We start from the raw sequence: 23,442 nt of genomic DNA on the forward strand, positions 1-23,442 counted from the left end.
ACGAATATTCGTTTAAAAAATGTATTACAGGTATAAATAGATGAAATGTTGAGAACGGAATTTCTTGGGGGGTTTGTGACGAAGGACAGACGCCTGAAAGGTCAATCATTTCCAATCATCCTCTTTGGCTTTGGAACTCCCCAAACCAACAGAGCAAACCAACCTGCATCATGCACGTCGACGGCGATGCTGCCTTCACTGCTCACTTACAGGGATTCCCATGTGGATATGGACCAAGGCACAGGCGAATCAGAATACTGGCTCTCCGCGCAACCCCAGAAGCGAGGGCGCCAAGGGGACCGGAGTCTTCACCTGATTTCGTCGTGATGCACGGAGATAGCGACAGGTCTGGGCCCCCGATCTGCCCCTCCCATTCCGTCGTGCTGTTGAGTTTGCCAGATTCTAGATCCATCCCATCGGTCAGGCGGTTTCGATTGTGAGAGTTGATAATGGTCTGTAGTTATGTCCCGTCTTGTGAAGTTTCTTGCGTGCTGCATACATGGACAGGACACGCTCTTCTTTCCACGCGCCACCTGATTTACTGCTCACTGCTGGCTCTGAGAACAAGCCTACTCCATTGGACACCTCAAATTTAGTAAATTCTTCAGTCATAATCTAAGTCGACTGAGGACATCGGAACGTTTTCGACTGACCGAGTAGGACCATGTCAATACTGACCACGCCATTCACACGCCTTCAGTATCGAACAACGTACCGCTCAAGCGTAGCATCCTGGATTGAAGCAGAAATCAGATCTAGTAGACGCGGAGCTGGTGGAAGCTGCAAACGCGGTTCATCAATATCATGACGATGTTTGCCTTCTCACTCACCCATGTATCAAGAAAATACGGCTAACCAGCCTCTCCAAACAGAGATTACTGGCAAGGGTCGATAAACATGACTCTTAATGACAAGATAGCAAGCACTCTTTTGACCTGACTAGCTGGGTTAAAAACAAAAGGTTGCGTCGAGGGGGAATCGAACCCCCGGCTCCCCGACGCTGCTGCATGGCAACGGAGAATTTTACCACTAAACCATCGACGCGGTTGAGAGTTTAGGATGTTTTACAGACCTATCAAGGGCTTCACGGGCGCCGTTGTCCAGAGAGTATAACAGAGCGACGACACACAAAAAGAAAAGATAATCCAGATCTGTGAGCCCGCTCCGAGAACTGTCGAAGTCTCGAGAACCGCCGTGTCTTGAGAATTCTACATTTGACAAGTGAGCAACCAGACAAGTATCAACTCAATTCCGACTTGTGAGGTGCAAGGTGTAAGGTGCAGAGGTAGGTACGCACCGTATCCACTGAGGCCATTTGCCTTGCAACGAAATAAGATCTTCAACCAGCGTGAAGATAGCGGTGCATATCCCAAAGCGGTCTAAAGCTACACAAAACATGACCGCAGTCTGCACAATATAATCAATCATTGAGTCAAACTTAAGATTTGTCTTAGCTGGTGGCAGAGCCGAGCCGCAGGAACGATTGATGGTGACTCATAGTGACTGGCCCGGGCTTTGCCTACGGTACGGTAGGTGGTGACCTCCTGCTTGTTTTGTCAGCCTTACAGCGGACGAAGAGTGGCAGTCTCGCCACACCTGTCGGCTCCAAGCCCGGAAGGGACCTTCTCCCAAAATTTTAGCGGGTCCACCCATCCGAACGCTTAAGTCCGCCCCAGCGACTTCACTCGAACGGAGTCTTGCCCTTTCTCTGCTGCGGATTCTCTTTTAAAGTCGCCTCCCCAGGTCCGGGTACCGAGTGGAAGTTGGATCCTAGATCTTTGTTCACTTTCATTCCTTTCAAGTTCTCCTTTTCTTGCGAGAGCGCGAGGCCTCTTGATTCACTTTCGTTGCCTAATCTGGCAGCACCTGTTCGAAGACGCTGTATTTCAAAAAGCGCAATCACGATTTCATCAACTCCTCATCATATCATCACCCTAGTTAGATTACCAGACATGTCGGACGCTGGTGCAACGCAGACCCAAACCCAGACGCAGACTCAAGCGGGCTCGTCAGCCGGAGGAGGTTCTCAGCCAAGCCGTCGAGGCAGATCAGGGAGAGGGAGAGGAGAAGGAGGCAACGGCCGTGGTGGCCGGCGAGGTGGCGGCAGGAATGCCAACCCCCAGCCCCGGAACCAAGCACAGCCAGCACCGGCTCCCGAAGCCTCAGCAGAAAATGCACCCGAATCAGAGCCAGCGAGCTCGGGGAGGAGGGGCCGTGGCCGCGGCGGTAATCGGGGCGGCCGGCGAGGTGGAGCGGTCCGCGGTGGTACGGTATCAGGAACTCAGCGAACATTTGGAGGCAGCCTTACGACTGCCGCGGACCCAAATGCGTCGGATGCACAGGGGCTGAGTGCGGATGCCCCGGACTTCGTTCCTGGGCAGCCTGTTGTCCACAGAGGGTATGTTCATACTCACCAAATCCTGGAACTTGGGCTGACTGATATCACCAGAAAACAACCTGCGCCGAAGCAAAAGAAGCCTCAGTATCCACTGGCACCAAAATCTGTAGCCGCAGATTTACCCACGCGCATCCATGAGGACATCAGCAATGGCCAGTACGAGTGTGTCATTTGCTCCAGTGAAGTATTGCGGCCATCTCGCGTATGGTCCTGCGGGCTATGCTGGACGGTGCTACATTTGTCTTGCGTCAAGAAGTGGTTCACGAGCCAACTGAAGAAGGACGACGACACGCGCTCTTGGCGCTGCCCCGGCTGCAATTCTAGTTTGACTGAGGAGCCGAGTGCTTACCACTGTTGGTGCGGGAAGGACATCAACCCTCGAAATGTTCCTGGTCTTCCTCCTCACTCTTGCGGACAGACTTGCTCGAAGCCCAGAGCAACATGCCCGCATCCATGCCCTCTCGAATGCCACGCCGGCCCATGCCCGCCATGCACCCTCATGGGCCCAACACAGTCTTGCTTCTGTGGCAAACACGAAGTGACGAAGCGTTGCACCGAGACAGACTATGGAAACGGATGGAGTTGCAAAGAGATTTGCGGAGACTTGCTACCTTGCGGCGAGCACTTCTGTGCTACTCCTTGCCACTCTGGCTTGTGTGGTAGCTGCGAGATTCCTGTACAGGCAAGATGCTACTGTGGCAAAGAGCACAAGGAGATTCCCTGCGATCGCCGCGACGACCTTCAGATGTCATTTAACTATGGCCAAGTTTCCAGCTCGGATTCCGAGGATGTTTCTGAGGATAGCTGGTTCGACGGCTCATTCGACTGCGGAGCGACTTGTGGGAGGAAATACGACTGTGGTTTGCACGATTGTGAGAAGACCTGTCATTCGCAGGACGAAGTGCCGGCACACTGCCCGTCGGCTCCAGATGTTATTGTTCACTGCCCCTGTGGCAAGACATCGTTGGAAGAGCTTCTCGAACAACCAAGACAGTCTTGTCAGGACAAGATCCCTCACTGCAAGAAGACATGCGACAAGATTCTTTCTTGCGGTCACCAATGCATGGACACGTGCCATACCGGTCCTTGTAACACATGCTTCCAGAAGCAGGATATTTCTTGTCGATGCACCCGCATTGTGAGCAAGACCCTCTGCCATCAGGGAGAGATTGCAACTCCAATGTGTTTCAAGGTCTGCCAGGCCCAGCTCAACTGCAGTCGTCACAAGTGTGGAGAGCGCTGCTGTCCTGGGGAGAAGAAGGCAATGGAGAGACAGGCCGCCAAGAGGAAGCATAGACAGCAGCAGGCTCCGGACGAGGTTGAGGCGGAACACATCTGCCTCCGCGTGTGCGGTAGGACACTGAAGTGTGGAACTCACCAGTGCTCGCAAATCTGCCATGCTGGGCCCTGCCCAAGCTGTCTCGAAGCCGTCTTCGAGGAGATCAGCTGTGCCTGCGGCAGGACTGTCCTGCAACCTCCACAGCCGTGCGGGACCAGGCCTCCTGAATGCCGATTCGACTGCAGAAGAGCACCTCCTTGCGGCCACCCCACGGTGAAGCATAACTGCCACCCCGACGATGTCGATTGTCCCAAGTGTCCTTTCTTGGTAGAGAAAGCGTGCATCTGCGGCAAGCAGAGGATGAAGAACCGGCCTTGCTGGCTGGAGGAGGCTCGTTGTGGTCTGCCGTGTGGGAAGAAGCTCAAGTGCGGGTAAGTGATATTGACTCTAATACAGCATCCATCGCATGTGCTAACTAGATGGCAGAACTCACACATGTAGGAAGGAATGTCACCGTCCTGGCGAATGCGAAGACGCTGATATTCCTGGCTCTCATTGCGCCCAATCCTGCGGCAAGACTCGCAAATCCTGCGACCACTCGTGCCAGGACTCATGCCACGCCCCCTATCCATGCAAGGAAGACCGGCCATGCCAGAGCAAGACCTTTGTCACTTGTGACTGTCAGCACCGCAAGAAGGAGGTGAAGTGTATGGCTACCAAGACCAACCCAACTCCGGATCGCGACATCCTGAAGTGCGACGACGAGTGCCTTCGCCTCCAGCGTAACCAGCGCCTTGCTGTCGCCCTCAATGTCGATCCGGATCACAACGACGACCACATTCCCTACTCGGACACGACGCTCAAGCTCTTCCGTGAGCTCTCTCACACCTGGGCCCAGAACCAGGAGCGCGAGTTCCGCGTCTTCGCATCGGAAGCCTCCGAGAAGCGTCTGCGCTTCAAGCCTATGCCCTCGTTCCAGCGCGCCTTCTTGCACGCTCTTGCCGAGGATTTCGGCTTCGACTCGGAGAGCCAGGACCCAGAGCCGCACCGTCACGTCTCCATCTTCAAGACACCGCGCTTCGTCGCCGCACCGAAGAAGACACTGGCTCAGTGCGTCAAGATTCGCACCGACGCAGCCAAGACAGCAGCAGCCGCAGCTGCAGCATCGTCTTCGGCGGCCGCCGCAGCGTCGGCACCAGAGCCCTTCAACGCCCTACTCCTCTCGGCTCCGCGCTTCGGCCTGACCATTGACGAGGTCGAGTCCGCCCTCGCCAACCATCTCAAGGCCTATAACACCCTTTCCTTCACTACCGCCTTCCTCCCGTCAGAGGAAATCCTCATCCGCGCGGTCCCCGTCACCTCCTGGGGCACTACCCCCTCGGCCATCGAGTCCTCTCTCGCGTCCCTGAAACCCCTCGTCGCGCGGACCGTAACCAAGGACGGCATCGCCGCAGCCGTAACAATGGTCCACGCCGACGCGAACCTCAACGTCCTCCGCCGCGAGGGAACGTCGGCAAACGGCAGCAGCGGCGGTTGGAACGCCGTCGTCGGCCGCGCCGCGGCACAGCGTAGGACCATTGCGCCCAAGCCCGCCGCCGACGCGCGTCCCGCCAGCGGCTTCGTCAGCTTCTCCAAGCTGGCGCGCAAGAAGGTCGTCGAGGACTCTGTCGCCGATGACTGGGAGGCGGCCGCCGAGAGCGATGAGTGAGGCGCGCCGCAGCGCCTCACAAGCTTCTCTTGCTTCGGCCAAGGAAGTTGTTAGCTTCTTGACTCTCTCGATCTTGAATGCAAGCAGGGAGGTGCCCTGGCGTGGCGGAGCTTGCAGCGTTGCTCGCCTTGCTTCTCCACACCTCCTTTGTGGTGTTGGCGATGTATCTACACAACGGGGAAGTTTTGACGGAAAGGCCAAGATTTGTTACGAAGTATAGACGGATGGGATGGGAGGTCCCAACAACAGGATGATATAGCATTATTTAAAAGAAATATATGAAATACAGAAAATTGAACATCAGAACTCAAGCGGAAAGATATGCCATCAAAATGAAGAGCATCGTGATATCAGAGCAGGGCGTGATGCGGTTATCACCATTTACAACAACTGAGCATCCCCTCCCCTTCTCTGCATTCGTCCATCGTGACAAGCCAAGAAAGATCCCTTCTCTCCTTCATTCCCTTTCCCCCATGACCCCCGCGACATCTCACATCCCTCACATTAAAGTAAAGAGCAAGCGCCAACCGTCCAGCTCTCTGCCACGTCAGAGAAACACGTGCATAAAACCCACAAGCTCCATACGCGAGCGACGGGGAAAACGGGATAGACGAACAAGCCCGGCCCCGGAACCCCAAGCATCCCCAACCCGGGTACGTCCTATCCTGTCCCCGTATGTTGCCCCCAAATTCCAACGAAGTCTGGCTCGTCGCCGGCAGGAAAAGGTGCCATGGGCATATCCCCGCTTGGGACTGGCCATCTACTCCGTACTTGTCCGGTGCGGATGGACGGGGGGCAAGGTTGACCCCGGCTCCGGACGATCGTGATAATCTCCTGCCGTTGAGCATCATTCCGCCAGATCGACGCGCCCACTTCCGCGGCGAACCAGTTTTGAGTATTGATTGTCAGATGCCTGACGGCAGATTGACAGGAAGGAGATGGGACGGAATGAAGTTCAAGGCCTGTCATTGTACTGTGTAGATAGAGCCCACTGCTGCTCATGGGGACCAAGGTTGTCTGCTGAACAGTAATTACATCGCCTGGTATCCCTTGTTCTCAAGCCCCTGTTAACGGTGAGAGACATGGCCATACCCCGTTCAGGTCAGCATGTCACCGGCGCCTCACTTCACATCTCACATTTTGACTGGTTTTGCATGGCTGCTCGTACTCATTGCTTCATTATGTTTATGTTGCGTCTAAGATATGCTGTCGCATCCCGGTCCGTCATGGGGAGCGGGGGGTATCATTCTTTGAAGGACCAAAAAAGGTGTGTTGAGAGAGGAAGATCACCCGCCGCCACGTACTGTTTTCTCCGTTCCATGCCTTCTTTTTGCTGCCGCAGTGTATCCAGGTGATCGACACCTTCACAGGTCGCGATAAAGGGGTGGGCATTACATCAACTCATTATCCTTCATGGATGGACTCCTGCAGTGGAGCCGGCGAGACACGCCAGTGAAGACGGACTGGCGGTCCGCCTCTGCCTCCAGTATGTGAGCCACGTGCTGTTGGAACCGTTTCTCGGTTAGCAAGTGGTCCTTCTAGAGGCGCTGCTTCTCCTCCTTGCTTGTCACGCCGGCGACATTGCCAAGAAAGTCCGAGATGGCTTCGAAGTAACCCTCTTCCAAAACACTCGAGTTGTGGTCGCCTGCGGGCAAGGGCTTCCAAATTTTAGAGGGCGCGGCAGAGAGTTCGTAAAGTTGGCGCATGTGACGGGGTCTAAGACATGTGTTAGTCTACAAGAGGCAACATGTGAGACACGCGAAAAAAGCCGGTGTAGAGAAAACCAATATCAGACTCTATGTCGTAAAAATTCAAATCAAGCGTCCCGAAGGACTCATATTTTGTGGGTGGTGACTTGCGATCATCATATGGTGTAGGAGAAGAAGCAGGAAGAAAGGGTTGCATGACACTTACGGTACGATTTCGTCCTGGAGACCAGAGAGAAACAGGATCGGCACGGATGTGATGCTAGAGATGATTGATTCGCTTGGCCAGACTTGGTGGCAGAGAAGCGTCAAGTACTTTGCTGGTGGCAACACAGAAGGGATAAGCTTGCGCATGGAGAGGAAGGTGTTCTCCAAGATCAGGCCAGCAATATCCCCATCCTTCTGGTTCTTCGACACCAGCTTGATGCTGACAGCGCCGCCCAAGCTCTGTCCGTAAACAATCAGCTTATGGTTGCTCGTCTCTGCGCGAGATCGGAGGTAGTTGAGGGCGGTTTGCGCGTCTAGGAAGAGGCCGGATTCGTCAGGTTCTCCTGTTGATAGGCCGTAGCCGCGGTACTCGAGCATGAAAACGTTGCAGCCGATAAAGTTGATAAGCATGCGGGCGATTGGCAAGCGGTGGCCAATGTTACCCGCGTTACCATGGAACATCAGGATGGTGACATTGGAGTTCTTCCCATCGCGCGGGCCGCGGATGTAGAAAGCCGACAGCTTCTCGCCATCGTTTGTGGGGATGACGAGTTCTTCGAAATCCTTGATGCCATACTGTGAGGGTCTTGGGACATCGGTTCGAGAGTTTGCGGGCATATGCGAGGGGTAGATGAGAGCTCTGGAGCGGCACAGCACAATCAGTCAGTCGGTCGGTTCGCTGAGGGTGGGATGAGGAAGCGTCACATGGACATTTGGGGGTGGAGGGACCTACTTTTGCTTGAAGTAGAGGAGGCTAGTCAAGACAGCTGCGATACCCTAGGTAAGAGAAGACGAGTTAGCATGCAGCACTAGCGAGGCGAGGCAATCGAGGCACGACCTCGGGCTCAGGCCCAAGAGGAGGGGTTGCAGACAGGAAGGTTAAAATATCGGTGTGAGAAGATGGGTAGCCCGTAGGACGAGGAGGCGGGAATGGCCATACCGTCGAGGCTATGGCTGGTAGCCGCATGTACGCGCCAACAGTACTGAGCATAGACGCCGTCTGCTCGAGGTAACTGTTGGAGGACGGCGATGCTGAATTGGAAGAGGACATTGCTCGAAAGAGTCGCGAGCAAGGCGAGAGGGAAAAAGGCGGAGGAAAGATTATATTCGTATTTGCTGCTGGACCGTTCGGCGAGTCCTCAGAAAGGAATGGGCCTGTTTGATGGGGAAGGTAAGGCCCGAAGCGAAGAGAGAGAAGCGGTGCAGAGTCCAGGAGAGAGCGGAGTAGCCTTGCCTTGGCCCTTGGTCGCGAAGGCGGTGGAGGCCGATGCTAGCGGGGCATAGGTACCTCGGTAGGCAGACTAGAGTGTAGCAGGTACCGAATGCGTGTTAGGCGTAGTCGATTGTTGGCATGAGGCGACTACGGACCTGGACCTGGTACTGGGACCGTCCGGGGCTCTCTTTCTGGACAACTGAGGTGTGGGCAGGATGGACGGACGGACGAACGAACAAGGGGTCGTGCACGAAGCGGAGGTGGTGGGTGTTTGGTGGTGAACCCTGGCTGGGGGATAGAGAAAAAGAGGTTGCTAGCCGGAACGAAAGCGAGGATCGGAGAGCTGATTTGTGTATTCGTCGAATGGTCAAATGTGTCAGTATCCACAAAAGTGTCGTTTGTGAGGTGTCGCTGGCCTCTAGGTGTGTGTGTGCGTGGAGGCGATTAAGGTACTGTATATGCGCAGGAAGGTCGATATCCAGCTGTGCTGTGGAGGATGGCATCGACGACGCGAGAGGTAGGATTGGAGGTGGTGGTATCCGTAGTCGTGATGGTGGTGCGGTTTGTCTTTAGCAAGGCCGCATGATGCAGGTCAGGAGGGAGTTGTGCTGGGGCGGGATCTGGCAGCCGTGCGGCCGGGATGGATGGCCGATGGCTGTCTACTGAAGAGATGTGGCTGCGGACGGTTCAATGCCGCTGTTCTGTGGAATCCCCGTCGTGTCCAGTCTTTGGTGGTGAATCGTGGGATGATATTGGGGGCAGGAGGGGGCTAAGAAGTTGCGGCGGGTCTCCTGAGGCTTGTTGATGCCGCAGGTGACCTGATTTGGTGGTAGGCCGCAGGGCTGCTTTCGGAGGTGCACGGCAAACAAGGGTCGCAAGTTGCAACTTGCCAAAGGCTTGCCGGATGGAGCTCAGTGGCGGAGGTAATCAATGTGAGAATGGGGAGAGAGTCAAGAGATACGATATGCGATGCGATGCGATGCGATCGGTAATGATGGTGGGTAGTTCAAACTTGATAGGTACTGCGAAGGTGCTAGCAAACGAAACGAAGCGCCGAGTCCGATGTCACTTCCACATCCGCTATTCGTTTCTACTTTGAGTTACGTCCGAGAAGATGATGGCTTTAATATCCGTCCTTAGGTCGGTCAAAGAGGCAGTGACGGAAGCATAAAAGTGAGCGTGAATTGAGCTCCCTGATAGGTTATGAGATGGAAACGTGTTCGCGGTCGTGTGTGGTTTCATTATGTTTATTTGTAAAACGCGACTAGCATGAAGCAATAAACACCACTCGATCTCCCTGCATGAAGCTTCATCAACAGCCGTCTACCTACACCTCTTCAAGCTTTGGGAGGTGTAGCTGTAAGGTAGCTTGGAACTTACACAGTAGGATAAAGTAGCTCAGGGGGGCGATCAATGCGAATGTCACCGCTTTCTGGCGTCGAACTATTACTCCGTACACTACTAGCTGGCGACGGGAAGCAATCCTACATTACATAAGTAGCTTGCACGCGTGACCTGTCGGGCTATGGAAGATGAAAGTATAAATAAATTTTTTGGAGTGAAGACGAAGTTGCCCTGCTAATCTCGGACCTCCAGGTGCGCCGTGGGATGACCTAGCGGGAACCGGTGATTGGGTAAAGCCCGGGAAGAAAAGGGGAAGCAGCGACGGTGATGGGAGCTTCCCGATGAAAAACGACCGGCGGCATTCGTGGCTTGAAGTGGACTCTGTTAACATCCACCCTTCACCACCTCATGCTAGGCACTGTCAGTCTACCTTACGTATACCAACATCCTGTACATTCACAGCCCACAGCTCATTGCACATTGTCATTCATAACAGCGGGGGAGCGCGTTTTTCATTCCAGAGCAGTTGAGGGCCCCGAGCTGTCCGGATGTGCCAGTCACCGGACACCCAGATTCCATACCAGAATCAAGAAAGACAGGTGAGACTCCCCCGACTTATATTGGGCTACCTCAAGGTACGGGTGGGTACTGAATACCGACTACGTATGGGCATCAGTGGTCGTGTCTTGGCCCATCCAAGGTTCGACTTTTGACCTCTGAGCTTGAGTTGGAGCTTGGCGTCCTTCCGGCGGGCTTCGGACCCCATGAGCCCTTGGTGTTGAGTACCGTCTACCCATTCGGAGTGCTGGCGTGGAACGACTTGATACGGTTCTTGGCGAATGGAAGGGCTCTCTGCCACTGCAGCGTTAGACCTGGGCTTTCCCATTCTTTTCCGCCTCACATTACATGCAGAGCAAGCAGATATGCCGTGCAAAAGCTCTGCAAGTCATTCCAACATCCACATCTCGGCCCCTCTACGGATACAGTACCACGATCACGTCGGAACCCACGATTCAATGACTTGCATCACTTTACTGCCCAGAGACGCCGGGGGCCAGTAGCGTGCGCAGAAGACCGCCCCAACGCAAAGGGAAAAGCAAAAGCAACGACGAAGGATCTCCGGCAAGCGGCAAGCGATCCATTTATTTGGTAAAGATCAGGCGCTACAACGTATTACAACCAGCAAAAGTCACGGAGCTTCCCCAAGGTGCAAGATCATGAAAAGCTACTGCCTACACAAGCCGTCGTTCATGCAGCAGCGGAAGCTACAAGCACACAGCCGCCGATTCCATTGACCAACTTGTAACCAGCGGTGGTCGTTGAATCCTCCGTCAACTTAGACGCGCGCTTTGGAGGGCGCTGAAAATGCATCTCGTTTGGGCAAATTGGCGATGCACTGCAACTGGGGGCCCGTCATGCAGCCCGCTAATCAATGTACCAGAGGGCGATGTGACGGCCCTGTGGAAAATGCTAGGTCAAGGCCCAACGCGGCGGCAGCAGCCGTTCCGTTGTTCTGGGACTGTCGTCGTCATCTCCTTTGATTCGCGGCAGCATCCAATGCCTTCTAGACGGATAGGGGCACTCGTCGTTTGGTGACTTTGGTCTCGTCCGACCCCCGGCCTTGCCTGGTCTTGCATGATGCTGCTTGTCTGCAGGAGTCAGAACAGCAGCAAGACGCCAGGTTGAAGGGGTTTCCATGGCCGTGCTGGATACCCCTGGTCATGGAAGAAGATGCAGAAGCTCTTCACTCTACGAATATGCCCAGAATAGAAGCAGAGCCAGAAGCACCAACTCTTCTCTTGGACTTCTCGGCCCCTGAGTCGTCGTCTGCTAAGCAAGGTTCTCATCACCTCCCGTGAAACCGCGGCAGGGCGGGAACGGGGAGAGTGAAAGACAGGCCATCTCTGGCGACCCGAGACTACGCTACCGCCCGAGATCAACAGCCCCGCCATGTCGGTTCCAGGTTCCCTTACTGGCGATGTCTACCGCAGTATACGAATACTTCAAAGCCCACACCCATGCGAAGCCGCGCACTTCCTAGTTCACGATATAAGGCCGAACGGCGATGCATGGCGTACTACGTGTCACTGCGAGATGAGGGAGGTAGTGATGGTGCCTGCGTAGGTTCAGGGCAGAAGCAGCTAGAGTCCCGTTGTTAGTAGATTTGCGGCGATACGGTGAACCCACAGGCTAAGTAGGCCCTTAGCTTTGCATATCCACGTTCCTATTTTCACCTGGTCTCGCCTTATGAAGAAATGGGGGGCGGTCTACGGCTGCAGAATCTGAAGGGACTTTCCAGCGACATCGCAGCATTGAGATGGGACTTTATGGGGTGCCTACGGCCCTACACAACCACCATCAGGGAGTTAGGGTGAAGGACAGCAGTTCGCAATGAACACCTCCAGAATACAGATTCGCCCAGCGTCTGTCGTCTCGCAGAAGACTGGAATGAGGCGGACGGATGTAACCACCCCCACCGTTCCGGACTCATTGATCATGATTGGGTTGCTGGACATGATCTGCTATCAGAGTCCAAGCCAATGACAGAGGCGCATCAGCTGAGTTTGGGATCCAATGGGCCACTCGAGACCATTGAATATGCTGAATGACCTTGGTTCCCCTGGGATACCGCCTGTCAACGGTGGAGGGGATGGGCGTGTGACTAGAAACAATATGTCAAGCTGCCCAACCTGACAGACCGTCAGTCTCTCCGAGAGATGCGCTCCAGTCCAGTCTCCAGTCCCCAAGTCCCCACGCGCAAAAGAATCTGAGGAGGGGCCCAAATCCGAAAGGGACGAAAGGGCAGGGTGGTGGGAGAAGGAAGAAGGGAAAAAAAGTAAAGAAAAAGTTCACTGCGAAAAGTTTCGGCCAATTCCACTTTGTTTGCGTTAGGTAGAATTTGCAGTGCAGCCAGCTCTCTCTCAACCACCTACGCTTATCTCTATCTTACCTGATAATTTTTTTTCTTCTCCCAACTTCATCCGTAGACCCAAAGAATCCAGCTGTTCGGCGCGCGCAAAGCTTTCTTTCGGTTCGGACGATAGAGAGATCAAAGTAATCTCAGCATTTAATCCAATAATTCACAGCACGGCCGCCATCTGCCATTTGAGTAACTTTTGGACCAAAAGTCTCTGCGCCATTGCCCCTCGATTCGGCACGCCACCATCCATCAGCTCGCCCATCCTCTCTGCCCGCCAAAACAAAAAAACAAAATCCCATAACCACCACAACACAACACTCCCGCGCGAACCAACTCTGGGCCCCCAGTTCAGCTCAAACCTTCTCAAATTGAACTCACTCAGCGGAGGTTCAGGAATTTTGCAGTCACTAGTCGCTTCTTGCGCTCTTGCCGCTCCATTGCTACGGACCGTTTCTGGATCAGTTGCTTCCTTCTCGGGAACAGACAAAATTGTGTTGCGTTCCTGCTGCCCGTCCCTAGTCACACTTTTTCCCTTCTCGCTGTCACTCACACTCACACGCTCTCCATCTCTCTCAGTCCGAGTCTGCCACCGGTCTCTCTTTATTACTTTTCCAACACAAACCTGAAGCGCGAAACACCACACTTCGCCCCTCCATTCCCCCTGCCACCCCTGCCGGCCAAACGCCCCCTTGGACCCCTCCAAATAAGGGATTCCAACATTGGAGATCGACGGCACAGCTGCGTATTTGAGACGCGAAACCAACACGGAGAGGAGCCCCTGACATCTCAAAGCTGAACTCTGAAGTTTGAACCTTTTGGTCTCCTTCTCAGTGCTCACTCACTTCCCCGACCAAGCCGAGAGACTGAGAGACCCCATCATCTCGCCATTTGTCTCTCTATTCTCGTTCTCATTCCCCAGCTCACTCACTCCACAAACACACACTCACGACCCCTCGTGGCGCCTCCAAGCACCTCATCTCACTCTCACTCTCACTCATACCAACACCCACCTCTCGGGCTGTATCTATCAAACCCGCTACACTAGTTTCTCGCACAGCCGCGACGGACTGCCAAAGTCTCACCACTCCGCTTTTCAAAGCTCTCAGACTCTTGGACTCTCTTCCCCAAATCCTCCCGAAAAAAGAGTCCCATCTTGGTCTCCTTCTGCCCTGTCCCCTCTCTCCTGGTTACAAGGCACGTCCCGGCTTGCATTGCAGTCCACTTCTCGACGATCCCCCGAACCCATCAGCCCGGCCAGTAAGGCGACGTCCTTGCTTCTGCATCCTGCCAATCCACAAACCGACATACCTACACCACCGTCCAGAACCGCCAACCAAAGAGAAACTGACGCTCGCACTCGTCGCCTCCCATATCGTCGACCCCCCATTTCACCTCCGTCAAAAACCGCGACCCAGTCAGAGCCGTTCTCTGCCAACCCTCGCGCCCAATAGACACTCCCATCGCAAGACCAACACATCATCATACAGCGTTGCTCCCTTCACCATGGTGTCCTTTTCTTGTGAGGTAAGCCGTCGCCGCCCTCTTTCTCCCATTCCGTATCTCTCTCTTCCTTCCATTTCCCTTCCCCATGATCCCGTCTTCCAGGGTCCCCCTTTACACTCATTCCGTACATACCTGCCCCCCCCCCCCCCCCTTCCGAAGATCCCCATGTCGTCTTATTATAAACTCGGGGGCCTGACATCACATCCTCACACCACACCTACCACACCTACCACACCTACCACACATGGCAAGACATCGCAGACACACACCCCTCCAACTACAGAAACAAACCCCCCTCCACTTCCCCTTTGGATGCTGTCTTTAATAGCCAGTGTCTCGTCCCGTCCCTCCCTCGCCTCCCAGACCAAATCCATACAATACCTACCATACACCCCTCTCTAAACACAACAAAATCCAATAATCTCTCGAATACTTGCTGCGCAACATAACTGACCTGTCTCCTTCTTCCTCCACCGCAGAACTGTGGTGATGTTATGACCAAGAAGAAGCTCGATCCCCACAGAAACCGTTGTCGAGGCGCCACTTACACCTGCATCGATTGCATGGTCTACTTTCCTGGAACTGAATATCGCAGCCACACGGTTAGTAGCATCAGCTCCCACTGGCTATTGTAGTCACTTGTATGAACCATGGCACTGACTCGGGCGGCGAATAGAGTTGTATGAGCGAGGCCCAGAAATACCAAGGTGCTCTCTACAAGGAAAAGAACAACAACAAGAAGAGCAAGACGAACAACAACCAGGCGTTTGCCCCTCAGCACGACATGGCTCAACACGCATACGTTGAGGACGTTCCCGATGCCGAGTTCGAAACTTTCCCCTACGAGGCCAGCGACAATGCCAACTCCCCCGCCGACCTTCTCCCCGAAGCGCCAACACCTCCCTCGGCTGCCGAGGGTCACGTCAACGTCTTCGACTTTCTCGACCCCTCAGCGACGCCGAATGCGTCTGCCCTAGGTGCCAAGGAGCCGAACGAGGAGACACAGCTGGTGCGCTACGAGTACGAGGCCGAGGCCTATCTGGACGACGAGGGAGCAATGGTCGATGAGGACCCGGGCGCCCTCGTACAGTACGGCACTGGCGCCATTCCTCAAGGCTTCGAGACTCCGGCTTCCAAGCACGAACGGAGAAGGAAGGATGGAAGCGAAAAGAAGGATAAGAAGCGCAAGCGTCTCCATGTCGACACTGACCAAATGATGGTCGACGCACCTCCCACAACCTTGGCTCACTCTGGTCTAACCGGCGGTCTGAACCGCATGATGTCGCGCCCTGTTTTCCCTCCTTCGCCAGACTACTCCGGAGGCGACGTTGCCGATCCGTCACCGGCCAGCCCGCTCAAGAAGACCAAGTCTTCCAAGCACAAGAAGGAGGGCGGCATTGGCAGCAACCTCATGGGTCTCTTGAACATGAACGGCACCAAGTCCAAGACCAAGAAGCGCAAGGTCTCCTCATCCACCAAGAAGCACTCCTCATCCAGCCGCCACCGATCAGACGGCGAGAAAGCTCCCAAGCTGATCGAGTACCGCCCCGGTTCCCGCGACAGTAAGAAGGGCGAGGACGGAGACGACGAGGGCCAGATGGTGGTCTACCGCCCGCGCGCCGACCTGTTCCTGTCTTTTATCAATAAGGGCCCCGAGAGCGAGCGCGGCTGCAGCATGAACAAAGCCCTCAAGCGCTTTCACCGCGAGCGCAGTTCCTCCGGGGACGGCCTTGGCAAGCTTTCGGAAGAGAAGGAGCTTTGGCGCTCGCTGCGCATGAGGCGTAACGACCGCGGCGAGATTGTACTTTTTCAGGCCTGAATCTGATGGTCGATGTGTACACAATCATGCTGTTCTTCTCGAGGGGTTAGCCGCTCTACGGCTCGGACGGGATATCCAAGGGGTAAACTCATAAAGGACAACGGAGTTATCGAGCGTCATTTTTGTTACTTTTTTCGTGTTTATTTTATCTTACTTCTTGTTTCATATTCCCATGCTAGGCAACTCTGGCACATGATACCTACAAGATGGATCGGAAACCATCAATGGCCCTGGATGGGAAACGGGGCCAAGGGAGAAAGGCAAGGGGGTTTTGGCCGTGAAATATCGGATATTACTCTACTTTTTTTCGGGTCGATGCGTCGGTCTCCTTTATCTGATTCCCGCTTCTTCTGAAATGCCGATATCGTCGCACTCTTCGTTTAACCCACACCCACGTGCTCTTAGCTGGTCTTCGAGCCTTTCACCGAGCCATTTGGGCGTGTACAAAATGATTGAGGCTTTGATTAGGCAAATTCGAAAGTTATTTTCTTCTTCTTTTCGTCTAGTTTTCTCTCTGGCTGTGTTAAAGGAGATTTAATGATGATGGGGGAGAAGAAGAGAGGAAAAGAGGGGAGAGTCGAAGTTGGCGTGGCATCAGTTCTTTGGTATATATATTTATATCTTCGTTCATCTTCTTGCCTTCGTACATAAATTTGGGAATCGCAAAATGTTGTAACCATTGTGGTTGTTCGTCAGAGATATCCCTCCCTCTCGAGCCTGTGTATCCATTATCAATAGAATTTCGTAGGTATACAAATGCCACAACGCCCCTCCTCACTCCATCAAATTGATGTCGGCCGGGAAAGTGCTATGTAACCAAACTTTACAACATGATGATCATATCTACAACGTATCACCCCTGACATCACAATCACATCGCAGCCCATCAGCTCGAAGTCAAGCAATCCGCAACGGTAAAATATGCTGCACCATAGCCTCCCGTCTACACAGCGGACACTCTGGCTTCTCACGCACCCAGTCCCCGATACACGTCCAGCAAAACACGTGTCCGCACTGCGTGGCGGACGGGTCCTTGAGCTCCTCGAGGCAGAGTGTGCATTTCCGCTGCGCGGCGCCCGAGATGTAGGCCATTGTCTTTTCGTCGCTTAAATCGAAGCGCGCGCCGGGTTCGCTGGAGGCATCTGCTGAGGGGATCACGGGCGTGTGTGTGACGGCCGAGATGTCGACTTTGCTGCCGCCTGCGCCGTTGCCGCCCGGTGTTCCTGTTTCCGTGAGGAGGAGCCCCGTGTTTGCGGCGTAGGCGTTTGCGTCGAGGGAGACGTCCAGCAAGGAACTATTGGACCGCGTGCGTGCTGCTGCGGCGGCTGCCGCGGCATCGGAGATTGTGGAGCGGATGTGCAGGTAGGATTGCACGGCGAGCTGGGCGACGAGGAGGACGCCGAGGACCTCGTAGCCCGCGCGGTCGGGGGAGTCGGGGACGCGGCGGGTGAAGACGTAGCGGAGGCCGAGGACGCGTTTGGCGAGCTCGTAGTAGGTGCCCGTGAAGTAGAAGATTGCGAGGGTCGCTGCGTGGATGGGCGCCGCGGAGGTTAGGGAAGGGAGGTTCGTGGCGAGGTAGGCTTTTATTGCGTCTTTTCTGGGTGTCTTGTGTTTTGTTGAGGAGGAGGATTTGGAAGAGGTTGACGGCTCGAGGAGGGTTCGGAGGCGGGCGCGGATGGTGGGGAGGGCGCGGCCTGCGATGTAGGGGAGGAGGACTGATGTCGCGATGTAGGATGCGCGGCGGGCTAGGGTCGGTAGGGCGCCGGAGGGGTCGTCGGTGTCGTTATCGGCGGCGCCGACGTGGAGCTGGATGAGGTCGCAGTATTCCTCGCCGAGGGTGCGGTTCCCGGGGAGGGTGGTGAGGCCGAGGTAGAGGGTGTCTGCGAGGAGCCTGTGGAGGGCGGTGGCCGAGTGGGCGGAGCGGGCGCCGAGGAGGAGGCGGTGGAGGGAGGTAAGGGTGTTTGAGAGGTGGCCTTTGTAGTAGGCGTCTTTCTGGTGAGCGCGGATGATGTCTGGGGCGGAGGCGTAGGGGTAGGGAGAGGAGGGGAGGGTCGATGGCGAGGAGGAGGAGGATGGATGTGATGGTGATGGGGAGGTCATTTTGGAGAGGTATTGTGCATTTGCGCTGCGTGCGCGCGGTTGAGATGTGTTGTCAATCCAATTGTTGTGTTACGTGGGTTTTGAAGGGGAGGTTTCGTTTGCGCTTTCAGTGAGGTGAGGTCAGAGTCGCAAAGGCGTTTGCTCGTTGAGGGTATCGCGGAGTTGGTAAAAGTACCTTGGTGAGGTCGTGAGGTTTAGGTACAGCCGGGCCCGTGGTTGGGATGTTTTTTGAGCCGAGGCGATTTGGGTGCCGGGGCAGGTTTGGAGGAGAGGAGAGCTCGGCCGATTGTCAGCGGCGTCTGTCACTGGTCAGCATGTGTGGCAGCCAACGCAGCGGCGCCGGAGTGTCAGTGCTTGGGTTCCACGGCCGGGGGTACTGGCAGGGGTTCGATGTAGATACCCTGCCGCCCTGCGTATCTTCCTCTTCTTGTCTTTCATGTGAGACGTATGAACAGCTTTAGATGACTTTGACGGTGACTTTTTCTTGAGCAAGTCAATTGATTAACTATTTATCATAATTTGAGGTTTTCATAAAATTTGCACGAGACAAGAGAACAAAGTTGTCGTATTGGTGACAAGGTCTGGAGAGAAGTTACTCCACGATAGATAAGCGGCGTTAGGGCGGCCGGGTACCCGGTGCCGTGGTGCTAACATCCGATAGCGCACGAGGGGTTCAACACTTCCCGCTCAAAGCTCATGTTCGTCTCCAGCCGACCTAAGCTTCCACCTATCCGAGACTTCTCCGAGTAAGTCGGTTGAGAAGGGCATTGAGGTCTTTTCAACATCAGGGACAAGACTGTGAGCACTTTTATAACTTCTCGAAGGCTTTTCCCCACAAACAGAGGCTCAGTGAATTCATCCGACCTTTAGATGACTCATCTCATACCCCGCGGTGATTTACTCTTATACTGACTACCGCCAAGTTCGTGCAGGTGCACTAAAGGTAAGATATCATGCGTCACAAAGTCTCTTGTCAACTTCAAGGCGACAACTAACACATCGTTGTGTCCAGATAACTCGAGCTGGTCAACATGGGACATCTCATCACTGTTGCGACTTGTTCGCTGAACCAGTGGGCACTGGACGTAAGGTTTCCGCAACTAACATAGATGAAGTGCCATTCATAAGATCCCTCATCTATGTTTAGGAGGCAGATACTGACCGGGATCACATATAGTGGGAAGGAAATGCCGCTAGAATTGTTGAGAGTATTCAAAAGGCAAAGGCAGCTGGAGCTCGCTTGCGTGTCGGTCCTGTAAGTATTGTGAAGCTCCAACTACGATGCAGCATTGCAAGGATGCGCTAGAGTCTAACACCACCGCAGGAACTGGAGATATGCGGCTACGGATGTCTCGACCACCTCCTCGAGCAGGACCTCTACCTGCACTGTTTCGAGATGCTTCGTCGCATCCTGCTCGACGAGACCTGTCACGGCATCCTCCTCGACATCGGTATGCCCGTGCAGCACCGCAACCAGCGCTTCAACTGCCGGGTGCTCTGCCTCGATGGCAAGATTCTCATGATCAGGCCCAAGATGTGGCTCGCTAACGATGGTAACTACCGCGAGATGCGCCACTTCACGCCCTGGATGCATCCCAGACAGACGGAGGAGTACCATCTGCCCCGGATCCTCCAGGATATCCAAGGGTCTACCCACGTCATCTTTGGCGATGCCGTGGTTTCCACTCCCGATACGTGCTTTGGAGCAGAGACCTGTGTAAGTTCATCAGAGGCCACGACGGTTCATTGGCTCGGTGTCCACGGAAAATGAGCTGACATGCTCGCCCACAGGAAGAGCTCTTCACGCCCAACGCCCCGCACATCGCAATGAGCCTCGACGGCGTGGAGATCATCACCAACTCCAGCGGCTCACACTTCACCCTGCAGAAGCTTGACACTCGTCTCCAGCTCATCATGGAAGCCACGCGCAAGTGCGGCGGCGTCTATCTCTACGCCAATCAACAGGGTTGCGACGGCGACAGGCTGTACTACGACGGCTCCGCCATGATCTTGGTCAACGGAGACGTCGTGGCCCAGGGGTCGCAATTCAGCCTGAATGATGTTGAGGTCGTCACGGCCACTGTTGATCTTGAAGAAGTTCGCGCCTACCGTTCGGCCATCTCTCGCGGTCTCCAGGCTGCGCGATCTGATGCCAAGTATCAGCGGATCCAGACTGCTTTTGAGCTTAGCTCCGAGGACGAGGACGCGGATATCATGATCACCCCTTCGCCCCCTATCAAGCCCAAGTATTACTCGGTTGAGGAAGAGATTGCTCTATGTGCTGGCTGCTACCTCTGGGATGTGAGTTGGGCCAAGTACTCCTTTTCTATATGCCTGGCTGACCCAACTCCCCCTATTAGTATCTCCGCAGATCCGGAACTGCAGGTTACTTGGTACCCCTGAGTGGAGGAATCGACTCTTGCGCCACAGCGAGTACGCCTTTCTCTCCCTTCGCCAGTCACCCCTGAAATCAGTCGCCACTGACACCCCTTTCACAGCAATCGTCTTCTCCATGTGTCGCATCGTAATGAAGGCCGTAGAGGAGGGTAACGCCCAGGTAATCGAGGACGTCAAGCGCCTGGCAAAGTACGACGGCGAAGACGTGCTCCCCAAGACGCCCCAGGCTCTCTGCAACCAAATCTTCTCAACCATCTACATGGGCATGAAAACGCAGAGCTCCGTCGAGACGCGTCAGCGCGCCAGGGACCTCGCCGAAGCCATTGGCAGCTACCACATCAATCTCGACATTGACGATGTCTACAACGCCCAAAAGAGCCTCGCCGTCACGGCGCTCAACTTTGAGCCGAGGTTCAAGGTCGAGGGCGGGACGAACCAGGAGAATCTGACGCTTCAGTGTATCCAGGCAAGAATCCGCATGGTGACCGCGTACGAGTTTGGGCAGCTTCTTCCCACGGCCCGCGGACGACCTGGCGGTGGCGGTCTGCTTGTTTTGGGCAGTGCAAATGTCGGAGAGGTGCGTTTGCTTTGCTTTGATACCCACGTCCATCTCCGCTTTGCTGTCATCTAACAACTGCCACAGTCCCTCCGAGGCTATTTTACCAAGTCAGTGATCCAAATTTGACGACAGGGAGTGACTCATACTAACTAATTTCTAGATATGATTGTTCCAGTAAGCTTTCATACCCGCTACATTCTATTCACGGGAACTAGTACCCCACATCACTCTAAGAGAAGTCTGGACTAGTCCGTCTGCGTGTTATTCAACAGTACCGGTATCCTACTCCCTGCCTACATCCTGGTATCATTGCCAGTACTAGCAAGGGAGCAAGGACTGCATGACGACTCTACAGCATCGGAGGAAGTCTACCTTAACTCCATGCCTGACTGACACTCAAAATCTAGGTGCGGATATCAACCCGATTGGCTCCATCGACAAAGCCGACCTCAAACGCTTCATCGCGTGGGCCGAAAAGGACTTCAACATCCCGTGTCTCCACGACTTCCTAACGGCGGTCCCGACCGCAGAGCTTGTACGTGATATACCCGATAGCCCCTCAAGCCCCGCCCGCTGAACGCGCAAGAGCTGCGGCTCAACTCATGCGCCAGCATCCTCCCTTGTCTTGACAAGAAAAAGACTTTGCGGGGACAAACAGCCTGACTTACGTGATCACAATCGCATTGTAGGAACCCATCTCAGAGACCTATGTACAGAGCGACGAGGTGGACATGGGCATGACCTATCAAGAGCTGACCATCATGGGCCGCCTCCGCAAGGTGAACAAGCTGGGCCCGTACGGCATGTTCCAACGCCTTGTCCACGACTGGAGCGTCGACCGCAAGCGTGGTCCCGATGATGATGCTCCCGCGTACGAGCCTAGCCAGACAGCCGATAAGGTCAAGAAGTTTTTCCACTTTTACGCCATCAATAGTGAGTTGTTCCTGCCTTGTGAGACGATCGCTGTTAGGGTGTTCTAACTTTGGTGAACAGGACACAAGATGACGACGCTTACACCGGCTCTTCACTGCAATGACTACTGTATGGCAGCACATCGCAACCCAGTTTCTTTCTTTTCCCTCGGTTTAGTAAGTCACTGACTGGTCGATAATAGCACCCGACGACAATAGGTTCGACCTCCGACCCTTCTTGTATCCCCCCTTCTGGAAGAGCTGGAGTTTCAAAAAGATTGATGCGGAGCTTGCAAAGATTGAGAAGCGGAGGGCAAAGACCAAGGCATAAGTGTATTCGTAGTCTGTAGTCCGTAGTCCGTAGCCCCCCTGCCTTGAGGTAGAGAATGATGGAGGCATAGTCCGCATGGTTCCGCATGGAGAACGAGGGGCCCTGTAATTCTTATGGGTCCTCGCACTCGACCCACAGCGTAGGGCTAGCGTTCCGGCGATCGAGGTGGAAACAGATTCCTTAAGAGAGAGAAGAATTGCGCTAGAAACAAGATGCTGGGTCCATACCACCCATAGACTCCATGGATCCCGCGGTATCGTCGGACCCCGAATCTAACAAAATTGCCCGAACGCTGTATCACAGAGTATAATGACCAGAAGGACGCGTGTAATAAGGCTCCCTATTCGTTGTTTGGACTCTCCTACGGACCACCTCTGTAGAGCTTGTTCGTTACGGGCCACGGCTCCCACATGCCGGCTGCTGGCTCCCCCCTTCCCGCCCCTCCACAGTCTACCCCACATTTCCCGACTACAAGCCTCCGGCAGAGCGCCGGCTGTCCATCCGACTATTACCTCACTTCGGATCCGGAAAGTCCATCACTGCCCAAACATGTCAAGTGCGATGAGGCCAATCAGCGGTTCTGAGATGGTAATTCTCTCCAGGTGGGGTGGGTGGCTCCGGGAGGAACCCATGTCAACATGTACTTCATATACACGGTGGGATTGAATAATAGGCTCTCGAGTACGCGGTAACGCTCTCACGATGCGAGATTCCTTGCACAGTCCAGCCCTCCTGCCAAGACTTCTAAGGGGCAGGGTGACGTTTGTTCCCGTCCCCATCTCCCCGTCCTCCCTTCGAAAGCGTGGTTGTGATGGCTAAGCATGTGAGCTTATTGGCCAACACGGTCGTGGCTCCGTCTGAACATGTCCTGCGGTGTGTAAGTTAAGGTAGTCAGTGAGGTCGATTTAGGATGTGGACCATAGCTATGTGCGTATGCTTTTCTGTGAAAGGGGGGGAGAAACATGGAGATCTGCAAACGTCAGGAAAGGGCAGTGTTTTTTTTTTTTTTTTTCGCTTCCTATGTGGCGGGAGTTCATCCGGAACATG

General features: G+C 54.6%; 6 protein-coding genes across 6 annotated transcripts; 3 read left to right on the top strand and 3 right to left on the bottom strand.

Annotated features, from left to right (window-relative positions):
• Positions 1–1,952: 1,952 nt before the first annotated feature.
• Positions 1,953–5,385, top strand: CPAR01_03016 (NF-X1 type zinc finger; the record flags this gene model as incomplete). Its single annotated transcript, XM_060487303.1, has 3 exons — positions 1,953–2,398; positions 2,450–4,108; positions 4,179–5,385. 3 exons carry the CDS (start codon positions 1,953–1,955, stop codon positions 5,383–5,385), a joined length of 3,312 nt encoding a protein of 1,103 aa, XP_060354631.1.
• A 1,538-nt stretch (positions 5,386–6,923) lies between these two features.
• On the bottom strand, positions 6,924–8,568 carry CPAR01_03017 (uncharacterized protein; the record flags this gene model as incomplete). The annotated part of the gene is made up of 4 exons (XM_060487304.1): positions 6,924–7,101; positions 7,300–7,938; positions 8,032–8,075; positions 8,134–8,568. Coding segments are annotated over 4 exons (1,296 nt in total), but the record flags the coding sequence as incomplete, so codon positions are not given.
• A 4,779-nt stretch (positions 8,569–13,347) lies between these two features.
• Positions 13,348–13,560, bottom strand: CPAR01_03018 (uncharacterized protein; the record flags this gene model as incomplete). Its single annotated transcript, XM_060487305.1, has 1 exon — positions 13,348–13,560. The coding sequence occupies one exon, from the start codon at positions 13,558–13,560 to the stop codon at positions 13,348–13,350; it is 213 nt and encodes a 70-aa protein (XP_060354633.1).
• Positions 13,561–14,960: 1,400 nt separating this feature from the next.
• On the top strand, positions 14,961–16,097 carry CPAR01_03019 (LYAR-type C2HC zinc finger; the record flags this gene model as incomplete). The annotated part of the gene is made up of 1 exon (XM_060487306.1): positions 14,961–16,097. The coding sequence occupies one exon, from the start codon at positions 14,961–14,963 to the stop codon at positions 16,095–16,097; it is 1,137 nt and encodes a 378-aa protein (XP_060354634.1).
• Positions 16,098–16,994: 897 nt separating this feature from the next.
• CPAR01_03020 (Pex2/Pex12 amino terminal region) lies at positions 16,995–18,197 on the bottom strand (the record flags this gene model as incomplete). The annotated part of the gene is made up of 1 exon (XM_060487307.1): positions 16,995–18,197. One exon carries the CDS (start codon positions 18,195–18,197, stop codon positions 16,995–16,997), a length of 1,203 nt encoding a protein of 400 aa, XP_060354635.1.
• Positions 18,198–19,228: 1,031 nt separating this feature from the next.
• CPAR01_03021 (carbon-nitrogen hydrolase) lies at positions 19,229–22,395 on the top strand (the record flags this gene model as incomplete). The annotated part of the gene is made up of 12 exons (XM_060487308.1): positions 19,229–19,282; positions 19,375–19,452; positions 19,522–19,914; positions 19,989–20,498; positions 20,558–20,630; positions 20,696–21,171; positions 21,238–21,260; positions 21,314–21,327; positions 21,561–21,688; positions 21,843–22,086; positions 22,147–22,194; positions 22,268–22,395. 12 exons carry the CDS (start codon positions 19,229–19,231, stop codon positions 22,393–22,395), a joined length of 2,169 nt encoding a protein of 722 aa, XP_060354636.1.
• Positions 22,396–23,442: the final 1,047 nt, after the last annotated feature.

This window comes from Colletotrichum paranaense (genome assembly GCF_030867605.1).
Source record: "Colletotrichum paranaense strain IMI 384185 chromosome Unknown Scaffold_2.1, whole genome shotgun sequence".
NCBI classification, from domain to species: Eukaryota; Fungi; Ascomycota; class Sordariomycetes; order Glomerellales; family Glomerellaceae; genus Colletotrichum; species Colletotrichum paranaense.